We start from the raw sequence: 13,648 nt of genomic DNA on the forward strand, positions 1-13,648 counted from the left end.
ATATCCGGCCGATCGTGACGACGTTGTTTTATGTATATCATAATGTTTCTGCATAAACAAGTTATAATTCTATGGATAACGCTGAGAGTAATCGAAAGTGTTTCGTCTCACACGAGAAAAATTTCCACGCACTATTCGATACGATAATGCAGAAATGTAAAGATGGTAAATTATTATATTAATCATTGGAGAAAAGGTGATATTAATCTGTAATTGCACGAGGTAGATAAGGAGATTTCAAAAGTTTAATGAACAAATTGTGAATTTATTTCGGAGTGGGGCAATCGTGTTGGTGCGGTGATGAGTTATTGCGGGTTTTTACTCGAATTTTTTTTATTTTTACCGCACGTGTTGTTAAAATGTCATTATATTTAATAAAAAATATTGAGACACCTGTTCGGTGGGGTTCAGGCGATTGTTTCACGTGATAATGACTCAAGTGAAAGCCGCAAGTTGGTTGTCTTGCATTGCGAGCTTCATGAAATCATTAAAATCGGATTTCACGTCTGTGGGGAATTTATTGTTTACAACCACTTGTCGGATGATCGAATTTTTATTAAAAAAATTTATTGCGAATCTGATAATTCTTGACTGACGGATAATTAATTACCTTTAATCCCATACATTCGTGATAATTCTCAAATAAACATCGATAGAGCGATTTGCACCAAATGATTAATAATTAACAAAATATGCGTCCATGAACTATTAACGAATCCACCGTTAGATGACCACATGAACTCCGAACTCGATGAATTTATTAACAATAAATAATCCAGAATAATTCACCAGAGGGTGAATGTGTGAATGGATTCACCGATCGAAACGAGTGATAAGATAAAGCGAATAAATGATGAGTGGACCTCTGAGAATTAAATACAATCATTACTTTATTCTTAACAAAAACAAGTAGTACAAAATTAATAATAATCAAGTGGGAGTATGTACAGATGGGATGAAGGATGAATGTTGGGGGATGGTGGGAGGATTGGTGGAATTGCCAGAGGACAGACTGGATGGAGGAGGTACAGTAGCGCATGAGAAAATGTTTTGTAAACAACTCTCATGAGGTCAGAGCTTGTCCTGGATGGCCTGGCGTAGTTCTTCCGTCGCTTTGGCCACCTCCTGTGCTTGTCTGCTCACAATGTGCGATTCTACGCGTATTGCACAATGTTGTACACTTGAATTTGATCGTCTCACTGAATTTCCACTGCCAAATTTAGGCCGGGGTATTCGCACCCGTTGTACATCGCTCAGCCAGGATTCCATGTTGATTAATAATTCAGCAATTAATCTACAGGAAACATCGGGATAATTAACAAATTGTGATAACATCCGGAGTACATGAATTTCATTCGGAAAAAATTCATTTGGCGATTATGAATAATTTGAGGGTGTAACAAGCGGAAATCATTCTTCAAGGTGAAAAAATATACGAGTTTTTTAGTTAAATGGTCGGGGCTAGCGGAAAAAATTCAGATGTGAGATGTTAATTTTAATTCTTCGACGCCTTTTTCATAAACTTCATGCTGAATTGTTGTTTTAATTTGAATACTTGGGTAGATGTAAAAAATAAAATGGTCTAGGCCACTTCGCTTGACGAACCGACATGAACTCATTTTCTCGTGCAATTGTGTTTTCAATTTTCATTTAATCACTCTGTGAGAATTCGAAAAATAAAAACCGGAAGTCTCGCAAATAATACATGTATTAACGAAATATCGAAGGTTTTACGATGCAGGAAGAGGAGATAAAAGGATACCTTGAAGAATAAAACACAGAGATGTTCATGGAAGACCGTGGAACCGGTTAAAAATATAAATTCCCAGGCTTGACGATGGTGTACCGTATTGGATATACAGTTAGTCCCACGTATAATACGAATCTACTCTTTTCGAAATGGCTATGAATATCATGACAGGATGAACAAACGTCAAATACTATTTATCACCGACTTATCATGATCGATAAGACATGAGATTAAATCGCCAGATAATTCAAATTGCACTCTGTCAAATACAATGTCAAATTGAATTTTCCATTGATAAATTTGCTCACTCAATTTTCCCTCCGTTAATTATCCCAACGAAACTGTCACAATAGTGAAATTACTCCAATCGCAAATGAAACTAACGAATGAACCTCGTGACCTGGATTTTCATGTCAACACAGAACTTGCAACTTTTTTTTATTTCTCCAAATAGAAAATTCAAATTCAATTAACTCACCAATTCCCCAGTGATTTTATCGTCTGGTTGATTGAATCTTCTCGTAGTTGATGAAACTCTCTCTCTCGTAACGTTCGATTTACCCACCTGATCGATAATCAGAAAGTGCAATGTGCACGATAGGTTGGAGTATGTGGTGGCACGTCTGTTTTCAAGAGCGTGGCAGAAGTAACTAAGTACCTTGATTCGTTCTGTGGCTCAGTCTCAGGAAGAACGAGTGAGGTGGACTCAAAACAAGTGAGAGAAACACTTTAAAACTTGTTACCCATGCTCTCTCAAATTGGATAGAAAAGGATGGATTGGTATTGGACAGTAGTGGGGAATAGTTGGTACACCGTTGCCAAGTTTAGTCTTGGCCTCATGAAAATGCAGGTTACACGTACTAAACACAACTTTACAACTTTAGTGCGTACCATCATTTTGCAAATCGATTTATTTATTCCCAGTCAATTGTCAATCGAATCATCTGCACCTCTCAATTCTATCACATCATCCAGCCCATACTGCAGCACTTCTTCATCTTCATCTTCATCTTCATCTTCATCTTCATCTTCTTGGTTAATCCCCTATATTGGTTTGAATTTCAAAAAAAAATTTTTCATTATCACATTTTTTTTTTTTCTCTAAACACGAATTTTTCATTCTCAGTAAATCACTGAAATTTATTTCATTTGTTTATTCAACTTTTAATTCAGTGCTAAATTTAAGATTCCTGAAATGAATTGTTAACTGTTTTTAGTGAAATGGAGGGTTCACTGAAGAGATTGATGGGATATTCGAGGATTTTTTTTTAAAGAATAGATAATGGTTCGGTAAACCCGGAAACAGTTCCAGCCTTTTGCGCAACGAATTACAAATTACGCAAAGGAGGACAAGTCACTAGTTCTGAATCTCGGCCGAGTCGAATTGTACTCCTTTTGAGAGGTGGCGATGACTCATTCGCACGATTCCTTCGTGTATTTCTACGCCTTCCGGCTACGGGTCATCGGTTAAGGAGTTATTGCCGATACATTCTCATTTTTTATGTTTTTTTTTATAAATCTCTGGGAAACCATGGATCACATTGACGCACAAAAAATATACCGTTTTTATCTTTCATTCAATGACTCATAAATTTTCGCAACTGTCCGCCTATTTTTTCTGAATCGTTGAGAAAATTTTGGGAATTTTTACAATTCTGTAAACTACATGAAAAATGATGGAAGACTTCTTCAATGTTTAGTGGATTTCAATTTCTCTTTTAGTTTCTGGTTCTGGCTTTTTATTTTCTTCATTTTCATCGGTTCTCCAGGTCACGCGGAATAGATTTTTCAAATAAAAATGCATAATTTACTCACCACAATACCTGAGTCAGGGTGAAAGTTTTCGAGGCGTCTCTTGTGGTCTGCACCGGAGTTTTACGAGAAGTTTATCTGGGTCGATTATTATTATATATAAACGACTTGTGTGAGGGAGATTGGAGAGTTTTGGGCTTTATCTGCGAAGTGTTACGAATTTTCTTCAGGTTTTTTTATTATTTAATTAATACCCGATTGAGATACCCCAGAGATACGAAGGGATGGATAAACCCGCTAGTACGAGGGAGATCGGCCAATTATTTAAAAAATTTTAATGCAATTATTACGATCCAGCATCACTCATCTCTTTACATTGGAGGATCATAAAACGGCTCATAAAAATGATTGATACAGTGCTGAGCCTGGGAACAATCGTTAAAACCACGGATAATTCACCTGGAGGATGCGAGATAAATTAGCAAAAGCCTATGATTTATAAAAATAGTCAGGAAAAAAATGGAGGTAATAAATGGAGATTCCAGGCGATGAGGTTTCTCCATAAAAATCATGGAGATGACAATCCATGGAGAAAAAATACTGTAAAACATACTATGCCCGTCGAAAATAAGAAATGCATAAAGTGAAAAATGATAAGCTAGTGGTAGAGGGGTGATAGGGCTGTGGGTTGGTATCTAATGGGTGCCGTATGATGTTTTATATTTTTTGGGGTCTCATACGATGATGTGCAAAGGAGAGCGACGGCGGTTGTGAAGGTAGCGACGCTGAGATGATGGGTAATGGTCGTCGTGATACTGAGGATGAGGACGAAGGAAGGGAAGAGAGGAGCTCGGAGGGTGGAGGTGGGGGAGGTTTCGGTGGTTGGAGATCACACCTACTTGGTGGTCTTACTCAACGCGTCAAGTCCTGGTACTGGGGCGCCAGACCCCTCGTAAGTTCTACATTCAAGAACTTCCGCACAATTACCTTTTTTTATCTTTTATCTTTTCAGTTTATTTTTCATCAATTTTTCATTATCAATTTCGTCCGATTGATTGATTTTTTGTAAAACCATTTGTTCGATGAAAATTCATCAGTCATGAGATTGTTGATATCGCGAATATATATTTTTTTTTTCACGGTTCGCACGCTTCTGGAGAAAAAATCGGAACGGAAAGGAAAAATTCATAATATGAGAAAATTTCATTGGAATAATGACAAACAAGGAGTTGGCATGATTAAATATTATTGGATTTAGATTATACAATTCCTATTTTTTCAATGATAACGCTAATCGTACTCGCTCTAGATCTAGAGACTAGTCGATTGCCGAATTTTTACGTGTGTTTTATATTGTTTAAACTATTTAGATGTATTGCACTATAATCTGTACATTGTTTAGCCCAATTATTCACCAACAGAAACTAGATGAATAAATCTATAAACTCATAAACAGTCGCTTACAAGTCTTAAAATAGATTTTAATAACTCAATTATCATTCTTAAATTTTTTTTATTATTACTATAATTAATTATCAATCATTATTTATCATTACTTAGCACGAGTCTGTCAGTCATTGAGTTTAGTTGTCTTGGCATGCTAATATTCTCACAAATGAAAACTTCACAGTCGACAAAATTGTGATAAATCCAGTGGTACAATCAGAATATTATCTTCACGCAATCCAAAATATGAATTACAGAGTGCGAATTGAATAAAGAAGTGAAAATTATGAAAGTTGGTAATCAAAGACGAACACTGTGACAAGTGGGCACTTCCCAAGCCGTTTTCACGTACTGCTCGCTATGAAAAAAAATATATTTTTTTTTCTCTTTTACTTTCACATTAAAAATTTCTCACTCTATGCATCACTTTGAGCACCGAAAGTCTGATGATTCCTCGCTGAATACTTCATGACTGTCTATCCACATGAAGATTACGATTATTAACATGAAATTGTGATATAAGTATTAACGACACCACCACTCTCCGAGCACCAAAAACACCCCACCACCAAATCAGCCTATCAGCAAGCATGTCTTCAATATTTTTACTAAATATTCTATCAAAGTCTCTCGCACATTTTTGGACCATCTACGGTCCACCTTAGGTACGACTGTCTGCAAATAAAACATGTGTTAGATCTCATCCTTTATTACTCGATAATTATCGATAATAACTGGCGAAATCGTAATAATGGAATCATCTCTTGCCATTATTGCGATGGGAAAATTTTTTATTTTGACGATTTTTCCATTGTCAATTGGATTTCAGGAATTGGCTCACAAGCTATCGAGGAGCTTTGACATGCAGGAGGCGCAATTATTGGAGGATGGATCGACTGCTGGTGGTGCTATTGGTGCCTCTGGTACCGGGGGTCCACCCAGAAGACATCATAGCGCACAAAGACTCGCTAGGAGTGAAATATCGGAGAGAAGAGAGGAGGATGGAGCACTCGTTGTGCCTGATCATCAAGGAAATCTCAGGATCACTGTCAAGAAAACTAAATCGATACTCGGTATTGCTATCGAGGGGGGAGCCAATACCAAGCATCCTTTGCCCAGGATAATTAATATACATGTGAGATTTTTTTTTACATTTCTCATAATTATTCCTCCACCGATTCTCCAGGCCATTCCGAATAGATTCTGTTTGAATACCAATTTTTTTTAGGAAAACAAATGATCGGAATTTTTTCATACTGATTATTATCGAGAGATTTTATTCAAGAGTGTAAACAACATAATTATCATCTCAGGATTGACTTTCAAAATAAAATTCCAACTTTTTTCACGATTTCGATATCCTTGGAAAAATCCGCAATAGAAAATATTAAGAGATTGTTTCCCGGTTATTTTAATTATTATATAAACAAGGACATTTAGAAAATGAGAGGAATGCATAAAGTCTTGTGTTGCTCCTGTGTTTGAAGAGAAAATTGTAGAAGAATATTGGAAAGCGAAGGACTTTAAATGTCAGGAGCTGCATATCTAATGAGTATTTAATTTAAATAAAGGATAATGGAGCCGCTTATGAAGCCGGTGGTCTTGAAGTCGGTCAGCTCATCCTCGAGGTTGACGGGCACAAAGTCGAAGGTAAAAAAATTGATGACAACCTGCGGTTAAATAATATCGGTAAAAATTTTAATAATTAATTTGCAATCTGTTCATTTAATTCAGGACTGCATCATCAGGAAGTAGCACGACTCATAGCTGAATCCTTTGCGAGGCGTGACCGCAATGAGATTGAATTTCTCGTTGTTGAGGCAAAAAAGAGTAATCTGGAGCCAAAGCCAACGGCCCTTATATTCTTGGAGGCGTAGCAGGAATCTCCCACCTCCGAGCCGGAACCACCGTAAAGCACCTTGTGAAAATCGTGAGATCCAACTCCCTTGCATCCATACATTTCCCCCTCCTCCCCTATTTATTCTCTTGATTATTGGTGCTTGATCGAGACCTCAGGGTCATCGTGATCGAGGTACTGCCATGTTTAACCGCAGCTTAAAATTCCTACAAAAAATTCTACAAATACAATAACAATAATCATAAAAAAAAGGGTTTACAAAATGAAAATTGATCAATCCAAAATATTCTCCTTGACAATGAAACGTAAAATTGTGATATGTTTGATACATAATTATTCTAGAATGTTGCGAGATACCGTTACGTGGGGCTAAAATTTATAATGATTTTTTATTTGAAATGTCAATGAAGAATATTATAAAAGTAAACATGAAGTGATTTTTTGAAGGCAAAGCGATAACGACACAGCGAATAATTGTAAACATAATACCTCGACCAATTGACCAATCAATAAACCCCATCACCTCTCATTTTTTGTATCCAACGAATTTCATAATTAATCCGGCGGATGGTGGGAAATTAATTGAAAAAACCGGCTTAAATGGCTTGAATGTACCTCAACGATGCGAGATAATGCAACGTACAGGCGACAGTGGTCATGTTAATCACCCAATGGGCATATGAAAATTAAATCTAAACCAATATCTAAGGGAGAACAAATACCATGAGAAATACCGTCAAAGAATTCCTGGTAATGATAAACTGATAAAGGAGAGTCGCCAATTGTGCCAAAAACACACTCGAGGATTTCTTTAATAAAGAAAGCAAAATGTAAACTTACAGATACACAAACACTTGTTCAAAGTTGAACTGAATGCTTGAAACGTACAGTGTCAACAAAATTAGGATAACTAAACACCTAATTTCGTGTCTCAGTGAAGAGGAAAAATTGTAACGTGCAAATATGGGGGGAAAAAAAAGTTAATAGAAGAAATGTTGACTAATTCATTATCAAAGAAATCAAAGACACGAGCTGGCCTCGACTGTCTCAAATTAGCAATTCCTTGTTTTGTTTCTCTCATTGCGAAAAAAAATCTTGACTCATTTCACGCGCGAAAAAATGATTTAATTCTGAGCATGAATATGAGAAAAATTTATTGGTCGAGCCAACTCGAGTACTTTGACCTGATAACAATAGACTTATTTACGGGAATTGTTGAGGCTTAAAGATTATTATAAATAAATGTATATATACTTGAAGTAAAGAAAGACATTATTAAATTAATTATAATAGGATCGGTTAATTATTAAAGCTTTTCAGCCTTGAGGAGATTTAAAGATCGATTGTGTACTGTAAAAAGTGGGAAGAGGAGGTCTAGTCCACGAGCGAAAATGAATTCAGTACTTCAGAAATCATAAAAAGGAGACAAATATATTTATATTAGCAGGAAATAAAAAATCACAGCAATTACATTAATCATCAAATCAAAATTTAATAAAATCGTGGAAATGTTATCGACATCAGATGCTATTCCTATAATTTATAGAGCTTTGCCTCAATGTGAGAGCAACGGTACTGAGGATTACTTTGGCAGAGTGACCTTCAAGTAAAAAACATCCAGAAACTGTCGTTAACACTTAATGAGAATTACCACTGGTTCTGCGTGACACACCCATTGCCGATCCAATTAGCAAACAGACGGTAATGTGCCAAAGTCATTAAAAAAAAAATGGGAAGAGATTGAATAAAACCGAAGTAGTCTAGTAGGTCGATAGAGCATGAAGAAATAATGTGACAAATAAAATTGGCGTGACAAAACGAGATGAAAATAAAACACCGGTAACTAGGGCATGGGGTCATCAATTACACATAAATAATATCAATCACTTGTTTTTTTTTTTCAATAATTTATTTGTAGCACGCACAAATCGCCTGGAAATTCGCACCAACTTTCCAACAATTTTTAATTGATGAGTAATTATTGAATTCGAACGAGTGAATAAGCACCGGATCGTCATGGGATATCGATTGAACTCTTACCGAGACGAATGAAATTTATACTAAATGAATATTTTTGTAAGCGGCTGTATTAAAGACACTCGCTCAGGCCAGACATTTCAGCTGACATATCCGACAATGCCTTACGCTTTATGTGTTGATGATAAATCGTGCGAAATCCTCACATTTGGGAATAAAATCTGTCTACAGTAAATATTAATAATGACGATATGAAAATGATAATTCAAAGACCATGATTATCAGTTAGAGCAATGATCACCGGATGAGAACAATTTTTCGATCGAATGACGAAAAATTCATTGATTTGTTGTTAGAAAATTCTGTAGATTATTTTAGAGCAATCCTCGGCTGTTGTCTCGTTAACTCGTACCTTACTAGGGGCTAGAACTAGATAAATCTAAACATTAGGAAAAATTATTGTTTAATTAAGTGAAAAAATACCAATGCTCCACCTCCCCTTCCCAAAATCATTCTGTTCAAATCATTTGAATGATAAATCCAAGAGTCCAAGTAAATAGAAAGTTATCAAGACGACGAAATGTGTTATCGGAGCGTCAATAATAAGTTCAATGATCCACTGAATATAAAATTGTGAGAATTCAAATATTTAAGTTGATAAAGTTAACACCGTGTATATAATATATAAATAAATTATACATAAGCGCTCGTTCATACTGCATTTCATAGTCCGGTCGGATATTAAAATAAATATACATAAATTTTTGCAGAGTTTAACGCGTTTATGACATGGGGAGAGTTTTTCGCCGAATTAACGTTTGTTTGTTTAATATGGTTATTTGTTTGTGCGCTGATTGATATTCATTAGATGGAATGTAAAAAAGAAATCATGAATATAAACGTGTAATTGAATTCTAGTTGTGTCGATTCATTTTTTTTCTACACCTGCATTTAATTCAGAGTATATTGTTTCACATGTACCGAGTCAATGTTTTTTCATCGTGAATTATGACCACTTCTTAGAGGACTCCGCTCGTATGTGCACTCCAAAGAATGCAGACAGCGAGAATAAATAAATAATCATTTATCCTTATTTCTAATAATTGAATTCCAAATAAATGATATAAGCAGGTAAAAGAGTTGGTAATTGCGTCTCAAACAGCGATCGTCGTGATAGCAAGACTGAATTATTATTAAATTGATAACCACTTGATCAATCCCATCCAAAATTTTTGTACCGAGAGGTACCCCATTATTACCGCGAATTTGATTTTAATACAAATGGATGATTAAACAAAAAATCAAAATAATTGTTATTCATTTATTTTACATGTTTCAATTCGCAATGAATCCTCCTTACTCATCCGAAGAATAATAATCTTGTCATCAAAACATGATATATGCCCAATATTTTTTATTAACTACATTTACTCTTCTGTACTGTATTTTTTGATAAGTCGATTTGTATGGATTGTGAGAAATGAGAGAAGGAAGTGTTAACCCAGACCTCCAAGAAGTCCGCCTAAAACTCCACCACCTCCAGCCCTTCCACCACCTCCTCCACCTAGAAGACCACCGAGGAGACCACCAACAAGACCATCTCTACCTAGAAGACCTCCCAATAGACCACCAAGAAGATTCCCGACAAGTCCCAGCAGACCGCCTCCATCCTTTGCGCAATTATTCAAAAGGGATGCATTGACATCAACCGATACTAGGGCATCACTTCCACCCCGAGTATCACGTCCACAACCTTTGCTGGAGCGATAATCCCTGCGTACACAACCACCTGAGCCTCCAAGAAGTTGATTCAACGCATCCACAAGAACATTCAGTTGAATTAAATTATTGTTCCTGGCATTAGTACGTGTAGGGGGATAAGTGACTCGATCCAATGCAGACAAAATGGCGTTGACATCGAGAACACTTCCACTTCCGGAATCAGTTGCACGTCTACTTCTTGATTCCAAGAATTCATTGAGTTCACCAACGTGACAATATTTTCTCCCGCCACCTCTCGTGGAAGTTATGTAAGAAATTAGAGCCTCCAGGAGAACGTCAACGCCGATGAGGGGTTTGGTGCCTCCTCCTCGACTGGGTCCAGATTCAGATCCAGAACCACGTCCGGCTATGGCGTTTAGTAATTGTATGATAGCGTTGACAGTTATGAGACTTCCAGGACCGCCGGTACCACCTGTACCACCGGTACCACCAGTACCACCAGGACCACCGGTACCACCAGTACCACCGGTACCACCAGGACTACCAGTACCACCGGTACCACCAGTACCACCAGTACCACCAGTTCCACCAGTACCACCTCGCAATATTGTGTTCAAAAGCTGAATGAGAATCCTGATGGCAATCAGACTATCGGTATTTCCACTGGAGGATGATGGAGTTTTGATACACGCGCGATTACAAATATCCGTCAAGGTACCAGTACTGACTGTACCGGATTGACCACTCCTCAGTAACTGATTGAGAAGACTAACCATCAGGTCGATGTTTACCAGGCTAGGACTTCCAGAAGCAACGACTCTTCCGCCTCCACTGCCACCATCACCTCCAACGCTCCCTCCAGAACCCGAAATTCCACTCAAAACATTGATCAATGCATTGACGTCTATCCCAGGTTCACCATGCGCACTGGTGTTATCAATTGAGCCTACGATAGAAATAAAAAATTATCGAACAGTGAAAGTCTAGACTCTAGAAGATATCGAAAATTGAACCGTTGGGCCTGATTTTTTAATAAAAATTGGAGACTTACCGATTGCACAAAATATTGCAAGGCCTAGAAGCAAGACTGCTCCGAGGCGAGTCATTTCTTCGTTTTTAAATTTTTGAGAACGAGAGAATCGATGACAATGAATTGTTCATGAATTTTCGGTGCATTTTATACTGATGCACAATGGATAAACTAGAATTCCCCTCCTTCAAAATATTTTTTATTGGTGAACATTCGAGCATAAATGACGCATAAATTTTCACCTTAAATCCGTCTGAAATTTTTGGAATGTATTTATTTTGGCTTAAAAGCTTGGCGCATCGGTTATCTACCGTCTGGTGGATAATGCATCGGTTGCACTTCTACAATAAATTTTGGATATTTTTCCTTGTTGCCGAATTCTTATCTATATGGAACCAACCTCTCCCAATTCTCTCAACAAGACAATAAACAATTGGATTATCTAGAAAAATTGTCTGAATAATGTGGATAAATTTAGGACGTGAGTCAGCGGATAAAAAAATTCATGCGGAAAAATTTTCTAAATTGAGAAAATCACATTTGAGGATTAAAAAAATTTTCCAGACACACGTAAACCAGTGGAATACGTCACATGCTTATGGAAGACAAAAATTTCTCTACGAACTTTAGTTTACGTATAAAGACATGAGTTGATTGGGATTTCCCTGACCCGCGAATAATCGCGAATAATCGCGAATAATCGCGAATAATCGCGGAGACGTTGGGGGTATCGAATTGCATTTTTTCTGTCTTAATTTCATGGTATTATTTAAAAAATTGGGTGGAACCAATAAATAAGCCCTTTTGTTTTTAATCTCGGATTAAATCAATGGGCTTAACGCATGTATTTATTCAAACGGATTGTGATCGCTTGTTATTCTTATTCGTGAAGAGGTTGAATATGCCACTTATTGTTTCTAGCAATAAAGAAAAACGGTATGAGACAATGGATCGCAATATTTCAACCTACATGTTGATTTAGTAGAATACTATAAGAAGCGTCCAGATCATTGAACGGTCATTCCAACCGATTCTTTCTCATCCTGAACAATCAGGTCTAGCGCGATGACGCGACCGCCAATTTTAACGCTAATTAGCATTTCAGTCTTCTCTGTAATTGGTAAGTTCATTTTAATTACGATTACTCAGGGAATTTTAATTAATCTGTCAGTGATTTTTATTCAGAAAACACCGAGTCCCGTAAATTCATGATCGCAAAATATTGTGAGATCAGAAAGTTTGAAAAATCTTCCGAACACTCACCGTAATTAATACACATTGCGCAATTATCATTCTGTCAATATTTACTGTATTATAATAATAAATTTGGCGATAAAAAATTTTTTAATCACTATTATAGTATTAATTATCGAATTGTTGGTAATTCGGAATAAAATCGGAATGTGCGACTAAAAATTTTCGTTAATCATCGTGAGATCTTATAAACAAACGGAACTTGCCTTTTATTTTTTCTCATGATAATTTTAATTCTAATAATCATTTTAATCACAGCTTCTACTAGCGGAATAGGTATTCCACTGGGTGGAGTAGGCGGTTTACTTGGTGGAAGTAAACTCGGTGGAGTGGGCGAATTACTCGGTGGAGAAAAACCTGGACCAGTGGGTGGATTACTCAAAGGGGCTAAACCCGGTAAAGTAATAGGCGGATTGCTGAGTAAACCGGGTAAAGTACTTGGTGCACTACCTGGAAAAGATAAGCTAGTTGGAGCAGCAAGTGGATTAATCAAACAACATAAATTACCTGGAGCAGTGGGTGGATTGCTCGGTCAAAAGAGTAAGAAGTTAACCGGAGCAGTCGGTGGATTAATCAACAAACATAAATTACCTGGAGGAATAGGCGGATTGCTCGGGCAAAAGAGTGAGAACCCAGAGGATTGTAAAAAAACTCGTGGCATCAAGCTGGGTGGACGAGTAGGTGGTGATAAACCTGGTAAATTAATAGGCGGATTAACCGGTGGAGTTGAGCCTGGAAAATTAATAGGTGGATTAATCGGTGGGGATAAACCTGGAAAATTAATAGGTGGATTAACCGGTGGAGATAAACCTGGAAAATTAATAGGTGGATTAACCGGTGGAGATAAACCTGGAAAATT

General features: G+C 36.9%; 3 protein-coding genes across 4 annotated transcripts in view; 2 read left to right on the top strand and 1 right to left on the bottom strand.

The window, feature by feature from the left end:
- Positions 1 to 9,700, top strand: part of dysc (dyschronic) — a 33,324-nt gene extending 23,624 nt beyond the window's left edge. The window contains exons 13-16 of the mRNA XM_011299783.1: positions 4,257 to 4,454; positions 5,778 to 6,083; positions 6,520 to 6,598; positions 6,683 to 9,700. Of these exons, the coding sequence (XP_011298085.1) occupies positions 4,257 to 4,454; positions 5,778 to 6,083; positions 6,520 to 6,598; positions 6,683 to 6,825 (726 nt within the window). The 3' untranslated portion in view covers positions 6,826 to 9,700. The remainder of the gene's footprint in view (positions 1 to 4,256; positions 4,455 to 5,777; positions 6,084 to 6,519; positions 6,599 to 6,682) is intronic.
- A 390-nt stretch (positions 9,701 to 10,090) lies between these two features.
- LOC105263527 (uncharacterized transmembrane protein DDB_G0289901-like) lies at positions 10,091 to 11,704 on the bottom strand. The gene is made up of 2 exons (XM_011299784.1): positions 11,557 to 11,704; positions 10,091 to 11,451 (listed from the first exon to the last, which is right to left on the bottom strand). Exons 1-2 carry the CDS (start codon positions 11,609 to 11,611, stop codon positions 10,280 to 10,282), a joined length of 1,227 nt encoding a protein of 408 aa, XP_011298086.1. The 5' UTR covers positions 11,612 to 11,704; the 3' UTR covers positions 10,091 to 10,279.
- Positions 11,705 to 12,567: 863 nt separating this feature from the next.
- Positions 12,568 to 13,648, top strand: part of LOC105263528 (glycine-rich cell wall structural protein) — a 3,909-nt gene continuing 2,828 nt past the window's right edge. The window contains exons 1-2 of one of the 2 annotated variants that reach the window (XM_011299785.1): positions 12,568 to 12,655; positions 13,048 to 13,614. In XM_011299785.1, coding sequence (XP_011298087.1) covers positions 12,601 to 12,655; positions 13,048 to 13,614 — 622 coding nt within the window. In that variant the 5' untranslated portion in view covers positions 12,568 to 12,600. The remainder of the gene's footprint in view (positions 12,656 to 13,047; positions 13,615 to 13,648) is intronic. The other variant, XM_011299787.1, reaches the window with a different exon arrangement.

Source organism: Fopius arisanus, unplaced genomic scaffold, assembly GCF_000806365.1.
Source record: "Fopius arisanus strain USDA-PBARC FA_bdor unplaced genomic scaffold, ASM80636v1 scaffold00015, whole genome shotgun sequence".
Taxonomy (NCBI): domain Eukaryota; kingdom Metazoa; phylum Arthropoda; class Insecta; order Hymenoptera; family Braconidae; genus Fopius; species Fopius arisanus.

What these genes read in the sequence shown, in the direction of transcription:
- LOC105263527 (XM_011299784.1), bottom strand. Translation starts at nt 11,611, where the DNA reads ATGACTCGCCTCGGAGCAGTCTTGCTTCTAGGCCTTGCAATATTTTGT. An exon ending in TGCAATATTTTGTGCAATCG is followed by an intron (nt 11,452 to 11,556) that starts GTAAGTCTCCAA and finishes TTTCTATCGTAG; the next exon opens with GCTCAATTGATAACACCAGT.